Below are 26,510 nucleotides of genomic sequence, written 5' to 3'. Positions count from 1 at the left end.
GGGGGGGCGGAGGGGTGCCTGAAACCTTCCAGTCGGAATATGCCTGAAACGAAAAGTATAGATCGACCACAACGAAAAAAATCCTTGGGACGAAAAGTACCCGCGCAGATCTCCCTTCTTCCCTTCAGCTCGGGCCATAAGGAAGCATGGTCCACTCTCCCCCGCCCCTCCTCGCGGGAGTACGGTGCACAGGAGTCGTGGGTCTGCGCAGGTTGTTTTGCTTGTTGTTCCACTCTTCCATCAGCAAGTGGGTGCTGAGAAGGCTATGCTATCTGCGAGTGAGGGGGAGGGGGTGACGAGCAACGCTACCACAGCGAGTCGCTGTAAATGATTTCATTGTCTGTGCTGGGTGAAACCGGTTCTTGGTGCTCCTACACTTTTCCGATACATTTCTGCCGGCCTTTCTAGCGAAGCGAGGTCATATGTTCCAGATTCGAACTCTGGTCAGGCATGAATGTATCACTGAGTTTGTCACGTCACAATTTTATAAATTGATAATTCATCCGTATTATCGCGATTAACTCAAGAGGCAGAAGAGTGATGTAAAATAACCGAAATAGAAATTGATGCATTTGTGCCTAGTGCTAGTGTAACGACGAAGTTAACTCTTTATAAATGATGAAATAGGTAGCCCAAGCGATAAAAAAACACACACACAAAAAAAATCCGACTTATCGCTGATCTCTTACTACATTTGGAATACAGCCAAGAGCGATGTAAAGCAATGCAATTACATTGTGAATGTTTCACATCCTATAGTCTTTCTTTTTCTCGTAGCGGGGGCGGGGGTTCATTCATTACAAATATCTAGGAATGGATTTAGCAGCAATCCGTGATATACTTAAATATCATAACATGCTGCGTAGCCAGGGTTCTTGGGTCCTAGCCTCTGATAATGAGTTTTTCTTTTTCGTTGTTTCTTCAATCTTCATCAATTTCCCTGAAGCATCATTCATCATCCTCTGTCGCCATTGGCTATATGTAAAAGTTGACATAAAATTAGTAAATTTTGAAAAGAAAACACAAGGATCTGCTTTTCTCATAGCTCGCCAAGCATGCACATTTCTGTATTTTATGCTTTCAGCGCTATCATTATTCTTGGCAGGCAATGGAATTGAAGCAACTCGCACAACTAACGTAAACTACATATCACTCAGGCATGACAATTCTCGCGGGCAAAGTGGATTTTTTTGGCACATGGTAGCGCAATAACTATCTTCTGGCCTAGATTTAAATCCGTACTTTTTATTCCAGTTGAGTGATTGACTCACAATTTTGCCATTGAAGGTTTGGGTTGTATTTGGGTTATACGTATTGTGTTTTTGGTGCGCTAGGAAAAAGCAATCCCAAAGGTTCGCACTGAACAGAAAATTGTGTGCTTTTCCTCTTTCTCTCTCTCTCTTCCAACTCCGTCCCTCTCTCCCACCCCAAGTCCCCACTATTTAGGTAAACTGTTGTTAGAAACATATTTTCCGAAGAATATCCACATTGAAAATAATATTCCCCAATTGTTTTGATAGGGCATTTCTATTGCTCCGAACGAATTATCTCCGTAAGAGGACTAGGGCCTCCCCTATGGCGCAATCGTAGAGTCGTCACCTTTAATCAAGGGGTCCCAGGTTCGATACCCGGTGGAGGAACATAGTGGTTCGGAACCCACTATAAACTGTAGGTCCAGTCCCAATTAGCCTTTCTGTGCACTAGTGGACTTAAAAAACAACAATTCAATTCAATTCAATTGAATCATCTTATCAATATTTTTAAATCTGCATGCACCTGCTTAATTTAATAGATTATACATTTATATTCATTGCGGGCAGAAATGTGCGAGAAAACAATGCATTTTTTTAATGGAATGCATGAGTCAATAATAATGTATATTTTACGGTATATACTCTTTTATATTGCATTGATTCAATAGTATCCTTATTTCCTAAAGCAAGCGTGAGTTTCTTTGCACACACCACGCAGGCCCTGCTTGACGTAAATCTCAGATGCAGTAACTTCACGGTTGCCTTTGCCACCACGCTTTGGCTTTAATTCGAGCCCCGGTAGGTGCTTCGTTCTAGATCCTGCAGCAGTTTTACTCGTATCTATGCCTTGAGCATGTCACTTGCAACGGAACCAATAAAATGAAACTTTCTGCACCGGAATGGGCGTGAAACTCTACATGCACCAATGATAAGCTGTTTTCAAGAGGCATGTGCCACGTGCAGCATGTCCCTTCGGTCCGAATGTTCCTTTACGATATCATTTCATCATGCCTTACACTTCGGAATTTCCAAGAGAGGAGATAGTCCGCATGTTCTTGTGCGGCGGATCTGCTTTCAAGAGTAGATTGGCCAGCGAAGTCTTCCAATCGAAAACATTTGGGCGTTGATGGTGAGAGAGTGGGAACCTAGACAACTGAGAACAACGGAAGCTCTACTGACTCACGTGTTTGATGTTTCGGAGAGTTTAAGGAGAAGACCAAACATCTGCTCGTGGAATCCTTGCCTCGTCGACTAGATGATGTGCTTGAATCCAACGGCGGGTGAACACAGTATTGAAACTCCCCACTGTTTAACCGATGTTCTTTGCTACATCCCAGAACAAAACTAATAATTACACACATCTCCATATGCAACTTATCTTTCCAATTCTTTCTTATTGATACCTTGGTGCTCTTGGTTACTTTTTCGCACACCTGAACCATTATATTATATTCTATAATATTAATATTCACATTATTGACAGATTTGATTCACATGAAATTCAAATGCGCAGCACACATGCACCCATTCCTAACACTTAACTGTTAGTTACATTACACCTATCACGTTGCCACAGTTCTAAATCAGGGGTGTCCAGGGGGAGGGGCATTATGGCGCAGACTGTGATGGAAATTTGACTGAGTAAACAGGGCACAAGTTGAATTACGTCATCAATTAGCCATTGCTGTTATACAAATAGTCATTTGTAGATTGTCAGGGGAATTGTTACGGGTAATAAGTAATATTGGTGGGGGGGGGGGGCGATATCCAACTCTTACATATTAGGCCTTAGATTGATAGGGAAATTATGGTGGGCGATTAATGAAGTTAGTGAGATTTTAAGGTAGCGGGATTGATAATTATTTGGGGGGGCAGGGAATCCCAAGTCTTGTGTAATACTATTACGTCTTAGATTGCTTTTTTGGAGGGAGCAATATCAGCAGGAAGTCTAAAATTGGCATGGAAATTTTGTTGGGAAGATTGAGTATTAAATTTGAGGTGGAGGGGAGGGGAATGAAGTTTTGATAAAATGGTATGTCTTAGATTGTGAAGGGATTTCTGACGATTAAGAAATTGACAAAGATCCGGGCGGGACTCGAACCCGAAACATTCGGTGTCTGGATCGTTAGTCCACCACTAACCCCGCTTGGCCGCAGAGCCGGTTCTCTTTGGTGGCCAAACGCGTTAAGTGGTCCACTTCCGATACCACGAAATTTCCGGGTTTGAGCCACAGCTTCAGTATTGGTATTATGGCATCAATTTAATCTAATCGTCACTCATCCTCATTAGCCGAAAGTGGCAGAAGAGCGACTTAAAATAACAAAAGGTACAAAAACAACTTTAACACTCTAGTAATTTCTGATCTATAGATGCGTATTAGCTTTGATTGTTGACTCTTGAATGATAAGCTTACGATTATTATTGTTAATATAAATTGCCATCCATCAACAGAAGGACGGACCAATCGATCATTTAATTCATGTCGTTTTTTTGGTATTTGTTGTCCCTTCGGATCAGCTTCGAAACCTAAGTAAATTATTAGATGTTTGTCTGAAGTTAGTGACAATGGTTCTTTAAATTCCTGTAGCTCTTTCAGCCGACGCGGGAACCACCTTTATGGCAGTGATCCTCTGTTGCCGCGTTTACCTACGAAGGAACTCGTGGTCAATCAACCAATTAGGCCTACCGCTTGGGCAAGAAACGATAACTTCACAAAGCCCTCTTCTCTGAAGCAGCCAGCAGGGAAACAGGATTGTGTCAAAATAACCCTTTTGCTCTGTGAATGAACACCGGTTCTAACAACGTTTCTACTTAATTGGACATTATCCATTGTTTTTCCTTTTGATTGAACATATATTCTATCTATATATTTCGAGACATTTCAAGAGATCACCTCTTCTCTCATCTTCAGGCGAACAATTTTTGCTATGTCTGTAGTGTGATTGGAACTATGACAGTCCATGATTTTGCTCCAAATCCGGTGCGGTAAGCAACCAGTCTTAGATGCCCATTCGAAATCGACAGCTATAAAGCAAAATATGTTTGAAGTTAAGATCTTATTGAATGAAACATAGCTCGACTCACCCTCACATTTGCATTTTTTTAGATAACGTGCATGCACTTCGTATAGAAGACTGAAAATTCACACTATTTGGCATGGCAAATAGACCTTATTTCAGCTTCGCTGAAAGTTCGATGTATGTAATAATTGTCAGTCATGACGTTCAACGCCCTCTGCGCGTGTGTTGTGATGGGTTACCGTGTTTTAATTCCATTTCATGCTCAGAAAGACTACCCGAAGTGGGACCTACAGTTGAAAGTGAGATCCGAACCACTAGGCAGTTGTGTCTCCACCAGGAATCGAACCTGGGACTCCGTGATTATAGGGGATTAACGAGTTCATGGCTTTACAGTTTCGTGAATTGAAGGAAGCCAAGGTGAGAAAAATGTGAAGAAATGTCTTCTACACGGAACTAACTATGTGTGTGTATGTATGTAAAACTTTCTAGCACATCCATTTTCCTACCTTCATTTTATCATCATTACGTTGAATTTTGCACCAGTGATTTTTCACTACGTTCTAGGTCACGTCACTTTGAGTCGTAAAGTATTGTCTGTAATTTTAGCCTCTCACCCAAGAATTTTTAAGGTGGGAGAAGGGAGGTGGGACTCAACTTCTGGAAAAAATAGTGCGAGTTCAATTGAGAATACGAAAATGGAGCGGAATGATTATATTGCTAAAATATCTTCAGGAAAGTAAAGCCTAAAATTGAATTCTGCCTCTGAGTGAGTCCATGATATTGTTTATGTTTGAAGGTAATATATTAAACATGACTATCAGCATAACCGAACGCATATAATGAGATGATTTATTAGTGTTACCAGGCTAAAGGTGTGGAGTGCGGCCTGTTGCCTCCTTCATTACGGAATTCCACATGTAAAAATTGATCAGCTCTTATTGCGAGTAACCATTATAGGCTTAGACCAAATTCTGGCGTTTATATTTCAATTCACTTCCTCAACAAATCCTTTCTCGATTTACTAGATTTTAAGCGGAGCGTCATTCAGTTGTCTGTCAGTGTTCTCTTTTGCAGAAGCAACAGCAGCTCGCTCGCACCAACAGTGCCCCGCCCACTCGACGAGACGCGTTGTCTGTGCAGTGCAGAACAGTGACAGTGTTGCCTCTCTATTCGATCTTTGTATTCTCCTTTGTCTGCCACTACACACACATTTCAGACAATTCTTCCCATACAACAAATGGAAAAGCAATCAGGCAACTGTTAAATGGCTCTTTTCTAGATTTTCTATTAACACTTTCCACGGTCAAGATATGTTAACTTGGTTCTGTTTCGTATTCCCACAATTTGGCTTCGTGCAGCAGGGGTTTATATTGCAAGCTTAAAAAAAAAACGTAGGCAGGTATTTTAACATTTTAATTTTCATCAGTTGCATGATTGTATGAAAGAATATGGTGGAAAAATACACTACTTAAGACAATATCACTAATAATAATTGGCCGCGTCTGTGCCCGAGCGTGGTAAGCCGTCGGCTTTTGATCTCGCTGCCGAAATTCCCGGGTTGGAGTCCCGGCCTGGGTATGATTGTTTATGAGTGTTCCTTCATGCATTTTATCATACACTAATCCTCATCGTTGCGATTAGCTAAAAGTAAAGTAAAAAAAGAAAGATAATACTAGTAATAATAATAATATGAATCTAGCCCCCATGGTTTCTTTATGACTGTCCTCTTATCAATTTCATCGAGTCATCATTCATCCTCATTGTTGCGATTAGCCAATAAATGGTAGAGAAGCTGCGAAAAATAAGATGTAAAATAATAACAGAATTTTCTCCGCAGAAGGAAAAATAAATGCTCCAGAACACATGCAATACAGGAAAAGTGTGTCCTGTAATGTGAGTCTGTAAACTAAATGTAACTCACGAATGAAGAAGTTTACGTTAAGGTTTCGTCTTCTACGAAGCAATACAGGCTTGGATGGCGCAATGGTATCGTCGTCGCCTTGTAATCAAGGAGTCCCGGTGGAGGCACAAAGGGGTTCGGATCCCACTTTAAACTGTAGGTCCAGTCCCGATTAGTCATACTGTGTATTGTGGACTTAAAACACCAAATCAACAACCAACCTACCAATACAGGGTTGAAAACACTACAGTTATAGGTTTGGAAACACTGCTCTTCTCGGGAACTACTCTACCAGGCGAAACTAGATGATATAAAATTACGGGTTGCATAACCGTAAGGGAGGGCGTTTCTTTCGAATTTGTGTGTACAGTATGCGCCAAAATATAGAGTACTGAAATGAAAAGATGAACAAAAGTATAAGACATGTTACAATATAGTGACTGGTCTATATGCAACCCAAATAACAATCGTGTCTTTTGGGTTGCATAACTGTCAGGAAACCTAAGATTAGGTTAGGTTAGGGCATGTGGAGTGGACGATTGTCATTTGGGTTGCATATTGACCAGTCACCTTTTTCAAACTCGGTCCACCTTCACGACCGCTTCCATATGAGAGGAAATAATGCTCAACTATGAATACTTTTGCCCGTCGAGAGACCCATTTCCAACAACAACTGCACAACACAACTTCCTTTTCACTACTGCGAACACGTGCAGCTGGAGCTATGCCCTGTCGACAAACGCAACCACGTGTTCGAGATGCGCGAGTTTCAGTACTGTATATTTTGGCGCATACCGTATAATAATAGCATACTTTTTTGATATGTAGAGTAGTACACTCTGAACTGCATTTTGCAACCTAGCGAGGCTGCGTCGTCTGGACCCAAGGCCATTACAATCCTCCGTGGAACTTGTTTTCTGTACACATGTTATTTTTCAATGATCCTTTCATCTATTTCATTTATTCATTCTCATCTTCGTAATTAGTCAAAACTGGCAGATACGCCAAGTAAATAAAACAACTGAATCAACATCGGAAATGAAAATTAGACCTGCACAACTTGTATTCCTCTCCAGATATTATTAGCATAATTGAATCAAGAAGACAGGTGGGCAGGCCATGTGACACGAATGCGAGAGTAAATAAGAGTTTACAGGATTCTTGTTGGGAAACTTGATGGTAAGGGACCTGTAGGAAGGTCAAGACGAAGATGGAAGGATAACGTTGAGATGGACCTGAAAAAAATCGGTAAGGATGGAAAAGATTGTATTGATCTTGCTCAGGATAGAGACAGATGGAAGGCTTGTGTTGCTGCAACCATAAACCTTCGGGTTTAAGAAGTTTGATGAATCATGTACAGAGACACAAAATATAAATAAAACAGTTATACAAAAATGGCAGTCTGTTACCTCTGCAATTGCTCTATAAGTTTATTTATTAAATGACACGAAGGGTCAATGTAGCAACAATGTGTGATCTACAAACATTCATACTGAATTTCAATGTGCCCAGGCGTAAAGTTCATTTAATGACCTAGGGGAGGGGTGGAGGTGAGGAAACACTTTGCCCTAGGAATCTCACACGGTTGATCCAGACATTTACCGTCATCCATTTCTGGAAACGAAGCCGAAAATGCAAATTTTCCGCATCGGCGACCTTGTTCAGTTCTCGCCTTTTACTCATCCCATTAGGTTTTTCATCACACCTGGCTTGAGCTACGAGACAAAAAAACATCGACTTTGAAGATGATGCGGTTAGACTAGCCTATTAAGACTTGCCTTTTTCTGCTTAATCGCGCGGCTAATGTTGCTTTAGGCGCGACACGTGAGCGGTGACGCCCACCTGTTAACGTCATCATCATCGATCCGTCATAAAGCACGAAGGGAGAAGTCGCTTCTTGTTGCACCGACGAGCGAGGGGCATGCAGGAAGCGATGTGTTGGCCTTGGCAAGCAATTTCGAAAGCTGAATCGTGTATTTGGGGATTTTTGTTCATATCTTATGCACATTTACGAATCGAGTCTACATTCTGACGTTGCAGGGAATGTTCCGTCCACGCATAGCTATGTGTGAGTTCGGCGCATGTGCAGAAAGGCTATTGCACATCCCTGTGCGTACAGTATAGATCCTCTAGCCGGCTTCAAATTCAAATCTACATGTATTCTGATCGTGAATTCTGAACTCAATTTTAACACACTCAATGTTGTGCACGCGGAACAAGTGAACACTTCGACATAGCCCTTTTCTAACAAGCGTCCTTCTGTAAACATGGCAATTGTTAGTTATAAACAGTGATGTGCGTCTACGCGTAAACAACGATAGTCTACATTCTACATGTAGACTATTATATACACGTACATTATGTAATCTATGTAAACAACATGGCGAAAGGTGAAAGCTTAGCAAAGGGCGCCGTGGAATTCAAAGAAAATTATACTGCGTATCAGTTGCTGATGTGTGAAGAGAACTTTTCATACTCTTTCTTCCAAATTCGAACAATTTCTCACCTAGGAAAATACCTAATATAGGAAATATTCTAGTGTTTTATGGGAAAAAGACCACTCTTGCCTCACGACTGCCATCTGTTGTTGTTTTTGCAATCTATTTATCTTCTTCCATAATTGATAATAGAAGAGAAGAGAAATCTTGTTGTAAATAGGATTCTTTTCATTTCGTTAGGAACAAGTATAGTTGAAAATTTCACTTTACTTTCATGAAACCCTTGAAAATTAATTTTAATGCACTTTAGATTGTCTACGTAGTCTATGTAAACTACAACCCATTGTAATCTACGCGTAGATTACGTGTAGACAACGCATGTTGACGTAAACTTATAGTCTACGGCACATAACTTTTTATAAAGACTAATTATCCGTTTATGAAAAAAAGAAACGTTGAACATAATTTTTTTCAAGATTGCATAAAAAGTACTAAATATGTAATTAGTCCTAAAAACTTAGTGTATTTTTATCAAAATTATTTTACGAAAAGCTGTAATTTTAAGCAAAACATTCAGTATAGCGACTTGGAAATCGTTTCCTTTTCTAAGGTCAAACTTAGTATGCTAATGGAAGAAATATCAACGTCCAGTTTAGTTACGTAAAGGCTCACCAAGTAAACACGGGAAATGAACGTGTGGACACATATGCCAAAGCCGCTCGATCATCGGAATCTACCTCACTTGCGAGACTTCCATACACGGACCTTCTTCCAAGAGTTAAATATAAACTTCAAGATATATGGAAACAGTGGTGTATAGAACAATTTCAATCCACGGGCAACACATATAAATGGTTTGCAGAACATTCACAAAACAAACCTTGGTACTACCCATATAATTGTCCAAGATCAGTTATTACTTTTATAATACGTCTACGTACAGGTCATGTTCGCACTAATGATCATTTATCACGACTACATATTACAACAAAACAAGCCTGCGCATGTGGAGAAGATAATCAAGATGCTACACATCTCTTTTTACAATGTCCCAATTTCGACAGAGAACGAGATAAATTATATAGTGGTTTGCGTCGAAATAGAATTCCATTCCCTACATCTCTTACTGCCCTGCTCACGGACCCTACTCCTCCCACCATATGGCTTCTTTATGGATATGCAAGAAGATGTAATTTGACGATCTAACAAACAGTATAAATAAATATCAATAGATGTTTTTTTTTTTCATTCTTGTGAAATATAAGTGAATAGCGAACTAAATACTTAAAAAAAAAAAAACTCAGGAAGATGACTAAAATCGACTACCAGTTGATAGGGTCAGAAAAAGAAGAAGAAGAAATTTCTAAGGTCAAGGTTAACTTATTGGAAAAGTTATCTCGTAAGAGGATTTTGGTGTCGGATACGACTAAAATTGAAAGTTGGGGCTTTGTGCGGATATATTGCTTCGAGCACCATCTATGGAGTAAGTGAGCAAACGTTGCTACATGTTCTGGTAGATTGAAAGTCAACAAACATATTATCGATTTGTTTGTGAGAAGTTTGAAGTACTGTATGCGATAAGCGCCAAAAGCATTAGGAGAGAAGTTGTGTAAAACTCCACTTGCTCTAACGATTTGAAATAATTATTAACAATCAGTTTTGCCTGAACTGTTTTCGAATGCTGATGACCTAAAGCTGAAACAAAATATACTGTTTTGACGCAATTTTTGACGCAATAAATCTAATGCAGCGTGATTCAAAAGTCACTTAACACTACTACAAAATATAAAAGAGTTAGGCTGGGTTCAAATGGTCAATGGAAAAATTGAGGGAAACGATACTTCCGTAAAGGGAAATTTTGCGGAGAAATTAGAGAAAAAAAGTAATAATTTCATTATTTTTTTCCAATCTTTTTGGGGAAAGTTTTTTAGGATTATTTCTGGCATTTTACATAAGATGATGATTTTTGGCGGAGTTACAATGAGCTAATTGCCTGCCAATGTTTTGTGTTACGGTTTTAAGTACACCTATTCAATCGAGCATATATATAACTTCAAAGTTCCGACATGCAGTTTCATATTTTCATCTGTAAATATATTCTCAGTAGTATACTGCAAGTGACACTAGATGGCAGTCTAAAGCTATTGTGCTTCTTTCAAGAATGTAACATAAGTTATGCCTCACTGCACACGTTTATAATTGAATTCAGGACTTGTTTATTACATGGTAATAGTTTTGATATTACCTGGGTGGTAAGCGGACTAATCATATTTATATTTAAGTTAATCGCGTAAATAACATGCAAGTTTTCTCAATATAGATCCCCTTCACTGCTGAAGACAGATCCATGAATTACTTTTTCTGCACAAATTACTCACAAGTAAAATAGACACCGAACATCTTTCGAAAATTCATTTTTACGTACCGCACAGCAACGTAAGGCCGCGTGAAGACCTATTCCAAATTTCGAGAGCCCAAACGAGATCTGCAGATGGAGCTGTATCTGCTCTTACGTAGTTCAAATACAATGTAATTATGTATAATCATCTTGTTGTTTAGGCAACATTATATACTTGTATCCAATAATAACAATAGTACATGTATATACGTATGTGTGTGTGTGTGTATACATTATAATTATGTAATTACAGACTTATGTATCCATTCTATATACAATTTTATATATTCATGTAATGAGAGAGTCATGTATGAATTATATGCTTGTGTCAATTATTATGGTATGTACAGCACTATAAATGGTCATTTGCCTGTAGTGTGAAGTTTTATAAATAAAATAAAAGTGAAGTTAAGAAGTAGAATATTCCTTGTTTTAAAAAATAGTTTTTTATAATTCATATGTCAGCTCTGCTAAAGGTAGTTTTAATTTTGTTGAGTTTATCTCTTCTTAACGTATTGTCGTAAGTTTTAAACTGAAAGCATGAACAAAAAAGACACTAGGCCATGTAACGTAGATTGATAGGTTGATTTGGTTTACTTAACTTCGCTTTTCTTCCACTTTATGGCTAATCGCGAAGATGATGATGAGTGATGGAATTGATAAAGAGTACACTCTCAAAGAACACCCATCCCTAAGGCAGGTCCGGGAGTCTCTGTAGCAAGGACAGAGAAGTGGATATAACGAGTGTGCGAAGCGAAGCAGTGCACGCTGCTGTATGCAGCTGGTAGCTGCAGTTGGTTTTCCCCCTCCATGCAATCCCGTTCCTTCTCACGTGTTAATTGGTCGAGCCGTCTCGAGTCACTACTTCCGCGGAGACTTGTTTTCGTTCGTTTCCGGGACAGAGTATACAGTGCGATGCAGAGTCAACTGCATTGTTGTTTTCATCATGCGCAGACGGGCCTTCCCGATGGCATGGTTGTAACGCAGTCAACTTGTAATCAAGCTGTACCAGGTTCGATCCTAGGTGGAGGCACAGTGTTTCGGATCTACTTTCAACTGCAAGACAGTTAGGTTAGCCCTTGGAGCTTACTATGCAGCCCGGAAAAGTGGGGCGAGTATCCTGTTGCTTGCGCAACCTGCTTTACCGTACAGTTTAACGGGTTGCGTAAAGGTCAGGCGCTTAATGAAGACCTGCAAACAGGAGATCCTGAATTAAAAGACGAGACTATGAACTCCCTCATACTGCTGGTGGATGGAAAATGACTCTACTGAATTTCGATAAGAAGCATGAATGCATCCTTAGCTATCACCTTAACTCCACGCTATTTCTTATAATTTTATTTTGGCAATTGTTCACGAGCCCTTTAGACTATGACCTGACTGCAATTCAATCTTTTGTCGGTTATTTTCCATTTTTTATGAACGATTGTATCCCTATGGCATACATTCATATATGCTATAGGCTATATGCTATATGTATACCATTTCTTACTAAAACACCCACGTAGAGAATCGAACCCGAGTCTTCAGCCTGTTAACTATAATCAGACGCTCACCCGACCAACGCGCTGGATAGAGCCTTAATTAGCACCAGCATATAGAGACTGGTTGATATACCTTGTGTCCCAATACTACCCGACCTCGTATGACGCGTCCAGCTTGAATGGACGAATCCAATCTACAGAGGGGAGGTAGGTGAAAAATTGGTGCGAAAGACCGGTGTATAGTTCCAGTCAGAATTTCGCTTGTACGTATGTGTTTGATTATTTATTATCGCTCGCTTTTCTGTGTACAAACCCTTTCGAAGTGAAACAATGATTATTTTCACTGAATCTGCTTCCCGTTTGCGTTCCACATGCAGCCATCACCCCTATGTTGCCACTGGACTCATCCACTTCGTGCATGCGCACTTGTATAATAGTTCCGACTGTGAGAGATTGACTGTATTCTCAATGTCCTGTCAATGAAATACGAGTTGTGCAAGTTCATAAAGTGCTGACAGCTGGTATTCTTAATTAAAATTAATAAGATTTCGGAGTAGTTGCGACTACTTCAAGGAATCTTATTGGTTCAGAGGCTCACTGAGACTGTAATGGAACATGCTGCCATCTTTCGTCGCCTAGTTCAAGTTCAAGATGCATTAGTTTAATTAAACTTCGAAAGACTTCAGTGGGATGTTTGCTGTTTGATTCCCGGGATTAAGCGAAGAACTTCCTCAAAGTGAATTTTAGATTAGATGTTACCCACCAGACTTTTCGTGGAAAAGTCAAAACCGATCTTCGTGGAGTTTCAATTCTCTGCGGTCTGAGCTTCGACTCTGTAAGAAATCTTTTCGGTAAAGAAGAAGTGCTCCGAGTGATATATTTGCGAATTATTTCGAAGAGAAGCGAGAAAGAGACAGGAAGAGGAGACCATACGATAAGTTGTTCCCGCTATTTTCATCCGAAGTCCGTAAAAAGTAAAATTGTCTTCGTTACAGTTTCACCTGTCGTTAAAAGATGTACAAACTACACGTGCAGTAGATTTATCTTGCTCACAAACCCAATATGTGTCAATTGACACAAAGTTTCATTTTTTTATCACATTCGTAAATTCAGGCACCTATATCCTTTTTCCGTATTCCTGGCCGAACTCTGTGGCAGTGTTGTTAGCACAGGTCACTACGACGCTAAGGGTCTAGGTTTCGAATCCCGGCCAGAACATGGGGCCCTTCATCAATTTCATCATTTCGTCCCTCATCCTCATCTTCGCGATTAGACAAAACTAGCAGAAAAGCGAATTAATAAACCTAGAAGTTAATAAGTTTGATAGAACTACTTTTCCTACAACAATGCACTTTAAAATGCAATAATCCTTTTTCATCAACGCACGTACAAGTTAATGAAAGAAACTGTATTTAGTCCACGTCGCATTAAAATTTGAAAGCAGAAGGTGCATTATTCCTGATATCCACTCTTTTGTTTTTCGTTCCCATTTCCCGTTAGGAGGAGTTGTTCCTCCTTATCTTAATTTCTAATCTTCCTTCGCTGTTTAATTTTCCTGCTAAGGGACTGTCTAATTGCTAAATAATTTTCCTGTTGGAGTTTTATTATTTCAATGTTTAATTTATTTCCCCCCGAATCATCTCGTCAATTATACTTTTCATCAGAAAGTGTCTCTCTTATTCAATGTTTTTCTTTCTTACTCTCGTCTTGTGTGAGAATAGCTTGTATAATTCTTTTCTGCCTCATTAATTACTTTTTCTTGTCGTGAAGGTGTTTCCACTTTCGCATGTCTTTTGCCATTACAATGTTTCGTTCTTTTTTGGTTTCTTTTTAAACTGTCACTACTGTTTGTTATCGGTGTTGCTTTTTCAGATATTACATTTTGACCATTGCATCACTTCATTTCTCTTTTCATGGTTTCCATAGTTATTGGTTTTGTCAGAGGCATTTTTAATACGCACCGTTATATATTCCAAAATATTTTTCCTTGTCTAGAACTTTGCATACTCGTATGCTTACTAACATTCCTAATTTTTCTCTCTATCGAGAACTGTTCTGATTCTTAGGTGTTTTGCTATTCTCCACTTTCTCATTCGCATGCTTCCTCTATTGTCACGCTACGGGGTTACCTTCTGGCAAGGCACCCAAAACCAACCTCACTTCCACGTAGTGTACTACGAAAACTGCTCTTTGCAGGGCAACAACAAGGCTCTGGCGTCTGAACCTATGGTCAGAATAATTCTTTGTATGGTTGTGTTGTCCTGTGCTTGTGCTTTTCTGTGCCCCTTTACAGCCCCATCTTTTAAATTAAATAAGGAGATTTTAGTCTTTAGAGACAGTATAGTTTTGCAATGAATGAATTAATTAGTTTTGAAGAATTTAACAGACATCATTAATTTTCTTGTTAGAGGTCTGTACTCAATTTTGTTTTAGTTAAGTGGCTTATCCCGAAATTGTGTGATGGGCAAAAATAGCCCATGTGCTGATGTACCCATGCTATAAAAATGAATCATATTTATGCTCACACTGTCCTGGGTGTTTCTAATTCTTGTTGTTTTCTTCTCATATTTTCAGGTTTTATAATTTTTGTGAAAGGAAAAAGATGAACTTAGCATTTTTAGATCTAAAGGCTGCTTTTGACACTGTACACAGAGAAGAAATATGGGCAATATTAGAGAAAAGAAAAATTCCAGGAAAACTCATTCGAGTAATAAAATCAACATATCGTAACGAACTGCTGATGAACCTATCCTTTCAATTTTCATTTACTTCCTGGTGAAGTAAATGAAAATCCCAGCACCTCTACCACGTAACGAATTGTTCCTCGTTGGGATGTTACCAGAATCCTAACCATTATGCTTGGGTGATGTAGCTCGCTTAATCATTCATCCTCACTGGTGAGCACTCGCCCTTTGGCAGATAACTTGATGGTAATAGGCGAGAGGTTACTTTCACACTTGAAATGGCACAACACTAAGAATTTGGGTTTATATCTTCCAGTTTAGATCAACATGGTTAGAGAAGGATATTACCTGTCTATTCGATGATGAAGAAATCCTCGGAGAAAACTCCTAGAAATGCTCTATCCTGATTCGCTCAAGCTCCCCGATCTTTCTCCTCCCTCGTACCAAAGCAAAAGACCCCCCCCCCCCCTCGTCGCCCGTTACACTCTAACTTATCCTTTCTTCCATCACCTGGTTATTGCTCCCTAATACCCGTTGATCAGCAACTTCCTTTCAATCAACCAGGAAGATAGATTTGACACTGACTTAGCATTCTTTGAATGCTTGAGAGAGTAACGGCCGACGAAGGAGGTTATTGCTTTTGGCCTGCTACTTTTCACAAATCAGGGGAACCTGTTACGATATAAAAGAGTAAGATTGGATGGAAAGATGGCAGATACATTTAAGATGGAGAAAGGATTGAAACAGGGAGATAGTTTGAGCCTGCTACTCTTTATAGTATTTATGGATGAAGTTCTAAAGATGTGCAAAAGAAGAACAGCAAGAACAAAAGTGGGTAATTGGAATATGAGACGAATGCATTGCCAAGCATTAATATATGCAGATGACATAATGCTAATAGCAGACAGAGAGAACAAGCTACAGAAGGCGGTTACAGAATGGGCAGAAGTGGTAAAGGCAAATAAGAACAAAGTGATGCAAATAGGAAGAACGGAAGAGGTAATAGAAAGAGTACACATAATATGCGATGGAATAGAACTGGAGCAGACAAAGATATGAGTACCTGGGAACAATCATAAACAAGACAGGAAGAATAGAAGATGAAGTGATGAATAGAGTAAGGAAATCTAAAAATGCATATTACCAACTAAGCCAGAACATTTTTTGGAAAAAGGGAAATAAACACCAAAACTAAACTACAAGTGTATAAGTTAGTAGTGGAACGAATTCTACTATACGGAATTGAAAGCTGGCCAGTAAGAGGAAAAGAAGTAAGACAAATAACGACAGTTGAGATGAAATACTTCCGTAGAATAGTTGGTAAAACGAGAAGAGATAGAGAACGTAATGAAAGAATCAGAGAAGAATTAAATCAGAAGCCAATAGATGAACAACTGACACAAAGACAATTAAAATGGTTCGGACATGTGGTAAGAATGGACGAAGATAGAAAAGCAAAACAATTTATAGAAGTTAGAACAGAGGGAAGGAGAACAAGAGGTAGACCCAGGAAGACATTCAAAAAAGGAATAGAAGAAATAGGACAAAAGAAAGGAATAAGAGAACTGAAGAGGATGGCAAAGGAACGAAAGAGATGGAAGGAGTGGATAGAGGCAACCCCGACTCTATGAGGCAAGAGAGGAAAGAGAAAGAAGAAGAAGATAATTTTTGTGTTTCTCAAGATCTTTACCTCATCCTCTTCATCGTATCCTTTCGCAATGTAAGACCTTTCTGACGTGGTAACGTCGTCGCCTTGTAATCAAGAGATCCCGGGTACGATACTTGCTGAAGGCACTTAGTGGTTCGGATCCCACTTTAAACTGTAGGTACAGTCACGATCCGTGTATAAAGTGAAGTTAAAAACCGACCTCAAACCTTTTGCTACGCGAGAATGTGTTTGTTCCTTCATTACTTAGAGCTTTTCCTAGTCCAGTTAAGTCGCCAACAGACTGGATTCTCAAGGTCACGGGTTAGATAACGCGGCTGATTAAAATCATTTACGTCGAGTGGAGCTCTCAGGCGTGAAACTAACGATAATGTGACAGCCGATGGAGAGCCTGCTAACGGGAAAATAAACGCTGTACTGTTCAGATATGGGGAGTACCCTTAGCGACCGTTTGACATTGGCGACTGAACGATTTTCAAACGGCAGCTCAAAAAGATAATCTCGGTTGGTAATTCACGTTGGTATTAGTCTCTTACTACCGAAACTTCATTAGTTCCAAAAATTAATTTCATACTTCAAATGTACGTCTCGTATTTAGTTGGTTCAAGAGTATGTCAGCAAGTTGAAACTGTGTTTATGGATGATGTTGCATCTTCTTTACGTTACGACTTACGTTACTTCTGTTTTACGTTACGCTAATTCTTCTATATGTTACGTTATTTCTGCTTTACGTTACGTTACATCCTCTTTACGTTACATTACTTCTCCTTTAACGTATGAGAAATCAAAATTTACGAGCTCATTTTACTGCATGGATCGCCAAATTCACGTGTTCATTTCTGATTTGCTCAACATCGCTCACTTAATCACAGTTAAAAAGAACTGTGATTGCCAAGTTGCACAGTTTAACCTGTGATCATAAAATCACAGTTTTCCCATCATTATTGGTTGATTCTCTAGTTCAAGTGCTTAGAGCAAAGGAATGAGCATCGATTAATGTTCCTTAAAACGGAAAGAGTAGAAGCACAGGTATAAGTTCATGCTATGTAGAAAGCGAACAAACTTCACCTTATGTTCCAGTTCACGTTCCCCTTAAAAGAACATGTTTCAATTCATGTTCCCTAAATAGAACGAGTTTCACTTCACATTCCTTACAAACGACAGATTCGATTTCACTTACTTTTCTCAAAAGGAGAAAGTTTCTCACTTAAAGATTTTTAAAAACGTACCTCACCTTTCCTAAAAGGTTTCGCTTCACATACCCAAGAATTACATGTATCCAGTTCAGGTTGAGCTAAAATATACTTCTTTTACTTGTCCCTAAAAAAATAAGGTTAATTGTACTTTCCCTAGATAAGTGTATTTCACTTCACGTACCCTTCAAAGGCAAGTATTATACCTCACGTTCCCTAAAACGCACGTTTCACTTCCAGTTTGAAGTTGTTTCACTTCATATTCCCCCAAAACAATGTGTTTCACTTCACGTTCCCAAAAAGGAACTTGCTTCACCTCACGTTCCCTAAAAAAGTATGTGTTTCACCTCACGTTCCCTAAAAAAAAAATTGTTTCAATTCACGTTCCCTAAAAAAGAACTTGTTTCAATTCACGTTCCCTAAAAAAGAACTTGTTTCAATTCACGTTCCCTAAAACCTGTCAGGAGATTCCACACTCAGGAATCCCTGACAGGAAATGCTAAGATAAGGACTGGTGCCTTCATGTTGTTTTATGTATTGTCCCTGTCTGGGAGTGTATATATATAAGATGATGCTTTGTAGTGTGAATTCGTTTGAAGAACACCCTGTTAGAGGGTGGAAACGTTACCTTTTTAGTGTATATCTTTTCTATACAATAAATTATGCCTTGGTCAGTATTTTAATGTTTTATTAACATGGAAGCAAGGCTTAACAGTGTTACCTAAAAAGGAATGTTTGACTTCACGTTCCCTAAAATGAACTTGTTTCACGTCACGTTCCCTAAAAACGTGTTCCATTTTATGCTCGTTTACGTTGCCCTGGGAAATTAGCACAGTAGGAACGAATTTCATAACATGGCCTACATACAAAAAAAAATGAACGCTATCTTCTCAGCTCTCTATTATATACTTTATAAGTGCATTTACATTTTAATAGGATTCTTTGATCCTACCCGATCGTGGACAAGGACAGCTGCGTTCATTATTCTGAAAGTTCATCCATAAACATATTTCTAGCAAATGTGCCTGTATACAGCTTATGAAGGTCAATTTATTGATTGTGTTGCCACCATAAAACATTTAACCATGCTTGTCCAACAGCGACGGAAACTGTTACGTTGCTTCGGCGACAGATGTCGCTAATTATGATTAATGACATTGCTATGCGCTTACGGGACAAGAACTAAGGAGGTTATTCCAGTTGCTTAAAGTTAATCCATTTGCTTTAAAGCACAAAAACAATAGTTTCACGAAAGTTGTCTATAGCCTAAAGAAGCAGGAAAATGTAATTAAACTTCCAAAATGCTTAAGTAGAATGTGTTTTTCATGATAAGAAAAATAAACAAAAGCAGGCAAAGCAGATTCTTAAATGATTTACCTTCTTCACAAGAGTTTATCATATTGTAGGTTATCTTAGGGCCTTATTCAGTCATATGCCGCCCCTCGTGGCAAAGTGGTTAGCACATCGCGCTACGGTGCCAGGGGTCCTGGGTCGGAATCCTGGCTGGGCATGGATGTTTGTGAGTGTCCATTCATCAATTTCATCATGTCATCACTCATCCTCATCTTCGCAAATTAGCCAGAAGTGGCACAAGAAGCGAAGTAAAATAAAGCAATTCAATCAACCATATTCAGTCGTACATGCCTTTAGCGCATTGCGACACCATGGATCTAGGGTTCGAATCCCGGTCTATTGGTGTTCTTGGTGAGTGCTACTTCATCAATTTCATCATGTCGTCACTCATCCTCATCTTCACAATTAGCAGTGGCAGATAAGCGAAGTAAAATAAACCAAGACAAAATACTACGCTTTGTTCTACATTTCATCATGAGAATGGGGCACCAGTCAGCTTTCTCCAACCCTCAAGTCACAGAACATACTCTAATATCAGTCCGCTGGCCTCTATGACGGAGTAGTTAGCACGGCGATCTACGACGCCAGGGTCCTGGGTTCGAATCCCGGCCTGGCCATGAGTGTTCTTAATGAGTTTAACTCATCACACGATGTATTTTGAATAAGCAGTAACTAAACAGGCGACCACTCAAGCAGGAGATGCATTTTTAAGAAGTAGTTATTGAACAGGCCTCGTATTGTCAGTAACCAGTAACTCACACCGTGGACGTGTTCTCATAGGTGGTACTTCACACAAAAACTGCACTTCGGTAATTTACACAGACGCTGTATTTTCAATAAAATATAAAAAATTATTAAATAACATTAATACATTTAACACTTAATTGTATCAAATAAAATTAGTTTTTAATAATATTGATTGATTTGGTTTATTTTACCTTCGCTTTTCTGCCACTTTTGGCTAATCGTGAAGATGCGGATGAAATTGATGAATTGACACAAACACCCATGTCCAGGCCGGGATTCGAACCCGGGACCCCTCGCATCGTGCTAACCACTCCGCCACACGGAGGCCGGCGCTTTCAGAATATGTCTAAGCCTAAAGCTGCTCTTGGGTTTACCCAGCCTCTATAAATGGATACCTGGGAGCAACAGGAGGGGAGGCGGCCGGAGCGTAGAGCTGATCACATTAAATCCAGAATGGCTGAGATCCTGAATGTGTGAAGCCACTAACTCCATCCCCTCCAATGAACCTCTATAGCTTGCAATATGGCAATCTTTTGAATGATTAAATAACTATTTCGTTTACAAATTAATATTTTTGTTAATGAATCACTATGATCAATCCTCTCCTGTTGCTAGTACTTTTAAGTACCCCCCCTGGTTCAAGGCCCTCAAAATAAGCTTCCCCTTATAAGAAACTATAAACCAAATCGGATATATAAGAAGGGAGCGTCGTTTCCTAGTATAAGTTTCTGGTTGATGTTCCGTGACAGAACTTTTAAAGCAAATTGCGAAAGGAGATAATAACTCCTCCTGCGCATGCGCACCTTAAGAGCTTAAATAACGAGGGTCAAGGTGATAAATATTGATCACTTACCTAAATAAACTCCACAATCCCCTCCACCTATTTTTCTCCTCTCCTCAAGAGAGACCTGTTGCGTAAATTCAGCAACAGATGGCAGCACGTGCGATCGATCAGGTTGAGAATATTTGCTGCATTCGATCAGCTCTTCACACCTCTAAGATCAAAAAATGATAGTAACCTTTTTCTTAGAGTAAAGAAAGCAACTTGTAAGGTAGACGAAACTCAATTCTCACAACTTTATATGCGTGCGTCTATTAATTTTCCCGTTAGTAATCATTGAAGATATATGATATATGTATTAGAGACAATTGGACAAGTGAAATTTCCAATTCCGTTCACAACTTGGAAAATCCATACTAAAATTTAAAATGATTGTAATATTTCAGTAAATAGAAGGCTAATCTTAGTGAAAATTTGCTGTACCGTATGTTTATCGCAAAGCGTAAAATTTGCTTTAAAAAATAATCTTCATAATCGTGAGCTTTTCAATGACCCTGGCTTAACCAGTCGGTTAGTTAACTGTTTAGAAGAGTCCAGGAAGGTTTAAATAATCTCCCTTGTTACATTCTTACCCAGTGGTTCGCTAGGTGGTCGGGCTTGTCTAGCGTTGAATGGCTTTCCGGAAAATGAGTCCCTCTCGTCGGACGCTCTATGATAAAACAATATACAGAGTGGCCACGAATTGAGGAAGCACCTTTTGTCACTAATTTTTGTATTAATTGAGCTAGTATTTTTCGTTCCTTTTTATCTTTCTTTACACGTATGTAAAAATCTAACTGACATAGCGGTAGAAGAGGATGTTGTTTAGAATGGTGGCAAGTCGTCTAAGTATTGAGCAGCGTGTCAAATGTGTACATGTATTTTCCATTACCTATAACGTGTAGCTGAAGTTAAGCGGCAAATGCTGCAGGAATGTGGACCTCTAGTGACACTTAAAGTCTGACACTATCTCAAGAATCAACAAGTTATTTAATGCAAGCCGAAGTGTTTCATACCTTAAAAATCTGATAAGCCACGAACAGACAGAAGGAAATCCAAGCTGGCATTGATCTAAATGGAGCTCAAATTGATAATTATGTGCAAAACAGATAAAATTGTCATTGTGATGTCTAAGTTGCTATCTTCAGAAAATAAAAATGTTGCCAATATTATAAATATGTTCTCATTGTTAAACTTAATTGATGATCAAAAGGTACCCCTTAATTTGTGACCACTCTGTACTTTGAACTTGTGCGAATACAAGATTAGCCATAGATGTTTCAAAATTGTTAATTTGGGTGTCTTTTCGAGAGAACTCCTAGGTAACCATGAACATAGAAGTTAGGTCTGACCTGTGAAATCACAGCGGACCAGTAACATCCTATCATGTGAGAGGAATGAGTTCGATTCTCGGGGTGGATGAGTTAAATTACAAATTTTCCGTCGATGGATATTTTTAAGCGGCTCTAGGGATCACCTAGTCTCTCTCAAAAGAGCATCTGCAAAGGACTCTAAAACACATCAAATCAAGGTTTGGTGCATTTTTGGAGCATCAATTGACTCATCAAATGAAACAGCACCTGATGGAAACACTCTTTGATGCATTTGTATGTACTCTGATGCACAAAAAGTACATCATTTGCACTTTATGCACTGAAATGTGTCACTGGCGTCAACATATTTTGTGACAATTGACACATTTTGGATTCTGTGCGCGCAGAGGCGTTTCTGAGATCATTAGAGCGCACAGTGGGATAAAATTCGAAAAAGGTGGTCATCATCAAATAACTCGAGACAGAATTGAAAAATCGTGACAATAATCGTTACTCGGGGGTTTTTGGGGTCGCTGATTACGAATCTGACAATATTTTTACCAACAACAAAATGGCGGATCCAATATGGCGGCCAAAAATTCACAAATGATGATAAATATTAATGAAAATCGTTACCCGGGGGTTTTCGGGACTGCTGATTACGAATCTGACAATATTTTTACCAAAAACAAAATGGCGGATCCAATATGGCGGCCAAAAATTCACAAATGTTGATAAATATTAATGAAAATCGTTACCCGGGGGTTTTCGGGACCGCTGATTACGAATCTGACAATATTTTTCCCAAAAACAAAATGGCGGATCCAATATGGCGGCCGAAAATTCATAAATATTGATAAATATTAACGAAAATCGTTACTCGTGGGTTTTAAAAGTGTATACATTTAAAAATAATTTTGTAAAATCAATTTTTATTGCAGTATACAGTTTCTACCGTGAAAATTTATTTAAGCGAAAGGTTTTATTACATATATATATAATTTTAAAATGACAAAGGAATGTTGTTTAATTTTTATTACGAAATGATTTAAAGTAAAGAAATTATTAATACATTTAATCGCTTTCAATTTCGTAATTGCTGCCATCTCCAACATCTGATGACTCTACTTCACTTTCGGTGTCGGTATCGGTATCATTAATTATCATTTGACGTGCTTCTAGTGACAGTGATCTTTTATTTTTTGGGAGGATTTTCCGAACACTTGAAACATATGGATCGGAGCTAAGTAATAATCGATTTATTTATTATTTGATTATAAATAATTATAATCAAAATTAATATTTATCAATATTTGTGAATTTTTGGCCGCCATATTAGATCCGCCATTTTGTTTTTCGGAAAAATATTGTCAGATTCGTAATCAGCGGTCCCGAAAACCCCCGGGTAACAATTTTCGTTAATATTTATCAACATTTGTGAATTTTTGGCCGCCATATTGGATCCGCCACTTTTTTTTTTGGGAAAAATATTGTCAGATTCGTAATCAGCGACCTCAAAAACCCCCGAGTATCCATTTTCAACAACATTCATTAATATCTAACCGATTTTCCACCCACGTACGTTATCTTTATATTTTGCTTATGACTGCACATTGTTTAAACAATTAGTCTTAATACTAGGGTAGCAGGTTGTAGCAGCCAATTCTTTGAAATATCGAAAGTTAAGGGTTCAACAAACATTTTCCAGTGAGAATCATCGATCTAGTGAAGTCGAGTGGTTAACTTTTTGCTCAATGTTTATAAAAATGTTCTCAATAAAATGAAAAAAACATGAGTGTCTTTAATTATTAATAACTAATTTACAGTTAATTATGAATAAACTTGGATTTAATTATTGTATTACACATACCTTGCAGAAAAGAATCCGAAACAATTTATACTAATATCATATATTATGCCGATAATAGCGCACTATTTCTCCGGCACTTTATATACACGCTGTATTTTTGTTAGACGCGTCCGCTTGCACGTCGAACTTTGAAATGACCTGACTCACTGCTGAGTGGCATCAAACACTTGAAAACCGGTTTTCCTTGTGTTTTGGGGTTCTAACTAACGGTCGGTACACAAGGCAACGTTAAACTGGGACTTTCGATTTTTCCCCAATGGCCAGCTTTTTTCGATTCTATCCCACTGTGGAGCGTGGTGCTGATCTCACCACCACGTCGCACACACGGTGAACGTTTACTCGTATTCTTCTGCCTCCGTATAATTACAATGTCTCCAATTGCTAGCGGATAGCATTGAGGGCTTGCATTCAAGGTTTTCCAGGTTCGAATCTCATTGAGGTCACATTTCACCGTTTTGAATCACAATCACGATTAGCCTACCTGTGTAGAAAGTGGACTAAAATATTCTTAAGTCTTTTTATTATCATAAAAGGTTGCGAATATGATTTTCTCACGATGGTGTTGTCCGACAAAACCACTTCCTACGCCACTTTTGCGCTATGGAAATAAATCTACAAGATAAATTTTTGGTCTCTTAGATCCACAACAAATATCTTTAAGGACCACTATATCTGGAAACAGCTTGCGTGAAATTCACTTTCTACTCAGATAGGCTAATCGGGACAGGGCCTACAGTTTAAAGTGTGATCCGAACCACTGTGCAACAAGCTCCAATAATATTTGAGTATTATAATTTACTCTGCTTTTGTCTAATAAAGCTGTATAATGTCCATTTAATTGAATGATTGATTAACTATAAGATTATGCAAGTCAGAGAATATAAGGTTTTATAACTCAAATATTTACTATCCTTTAATGTCTTTTCTAATTACCTCTTGCCAGATTTCTGTTTAATTCCTTTACCTCGAACCTTTTCAAGCTTTGTGCTGCCATCTCTTGACATTTATTTAAGCTTGTTAGTTCAGTGACTTGTAGCAATACGTGTCGGATTATGTAAATGGGATTTGCCATATAGGAATTGATGACGAAACACACAAAGTTATGGAACAGAGTTTATGGGTACTTCAGCTGAAGTTTAAGCTTGTTTAAATTTGCCCAATGGTAAAATTAACTTGATATCAACAGGTAAAGTTAGATGGAAAAGAAATTGACATTTAATTTAATACCTTCATAGGTATCAGTTGCCTGAAACGACGAAGGAGAAGCAATGCAAATATTCCAGGTAGCATAACCATTGTGCAATGTGCCTCCATCTAAGATCGAACCTGGAACCGCTTGATTACAGTGTTAGTGTTACCAATACGGCATTGGATTTCACGAAAGTTTAACAAATATACTTTTACATGAGCATATATTAACAAGTTTCTTTTATGTGCCGCCAGGGGTCCCGGTTCCGAATCCCGGTCTCAGCACGGGTGTTCTTTGTGAGGGCCTCTCCACCAATTTCATCATATCATTACTCATCCTCATCTTAACTATTCGTCAAATGTGGCAGAAAAGCGAAGTAAAATATTCCAAAACAAATCCATTTTTTATGTGTGAAATCGTGTATTATTTTAGTAGATGTATGCAATACAATGATAAGAAGTAGTGAGTTTCTGTTCTGGCAAGTTAAAACATTTCAACGTCTAGGTCCTTCTGTTGCCTGGACCTTCCAGATGGCGTAGTGGTAACGTCATTGTCTTGTAATCAAGTGGTATCTGGTTCGATGCCGGGTTGAGACACAGTAGTTCGGATCTCACTTCAATTAAGTCCAGTCCCAGTTAGCATAACTGTGCATAAAGTAGACTTAAAGCAAAACTTCAGAAACTTCTTCTTATCGCCTTTAAATACTTACATGAACGCAGCACTGGTCAGCGAGTACTTTACGCTCTACGATCCGATATAAACACGCTATTGAACACGGACGGGCGTTTATTACCAGTAAAAAAGCGGAGACAGGCAAAGAAAATTACAGTTATCCTTGAATAATGCAACTCGCAATACACTTACCTTCCTTCGGCAACTCAGGGTCTTCCTCGACGTTTCGCCTGATAACGCCCATCTTCTCGCTGTGTCAGCTTGTCCACCAGCGACCGCGGTTCCCTTGTGCGTATTCACACTAGCGCCGCGAAGAAACGAATGCACACACACGTACGTAGAATGCAACGCGAGCCTCCAAAGCAGTGTTGCCGTAGTGTGAGGGAAATTCCCTTTGCAAAAATTTCCCTTTTCACCAATATTTTCCCTTCATCTAAAAACATACCGTAATAGCACGTAGTGGTAGTAGTAGTAGCCTACCTCGGTGGCGAAGTGGTTAGCATTATTCGC

General features: G+C 38.9%; 1 protein-coding gene across 2 annotated transcripts in view; it reads right to left on the bottom strand.

Annotated features, from left to right (window-relative positions):
- The window catches only part of LOC145993740 (synaptotagmin-10-like), a 232,718-nt gene extending 206,418 nt beyond the window's left edge, over positions 1–26,300 (bottom strand). For both annotated transcript variants that reach the window (XM_083129489.1, XM_083129490.1), the window contains exon 1: positions 26,193–26,300. In XM_083129489.1, the coding sequence (XP_082985615.1) occupies positions 26,193–26,244 (52 nt within the window). In that variant the 5' untranslated portion in view covers positions 26,245–26,300. The remainder of the gene's footprint in view (positions 1–26,192) is intronic.
- Between the last annotated feature and the right edge of the window lie 210 nt (positions 26,301–26,510).

Source organism: Lepisma saccharinum, chromosome 10 (assembly GCF_977018435.1).
Source record: "Lepisma saccharinum chromosome 10, izLepSacc3.1, whole genome shotgun sequence".
In the NCBI taxonomy this organism is placed as follows: Eukaryota; Metazoa; Arthropoda; class Insecta; order Zygentoma; family Lepismatidae; genus Lepisma; species Lepisma saccharinum.
Note: the sequence above shows the minus strand (reverse complement) of the source record. Positions and strands in the feature narration are given on the sequence as shown.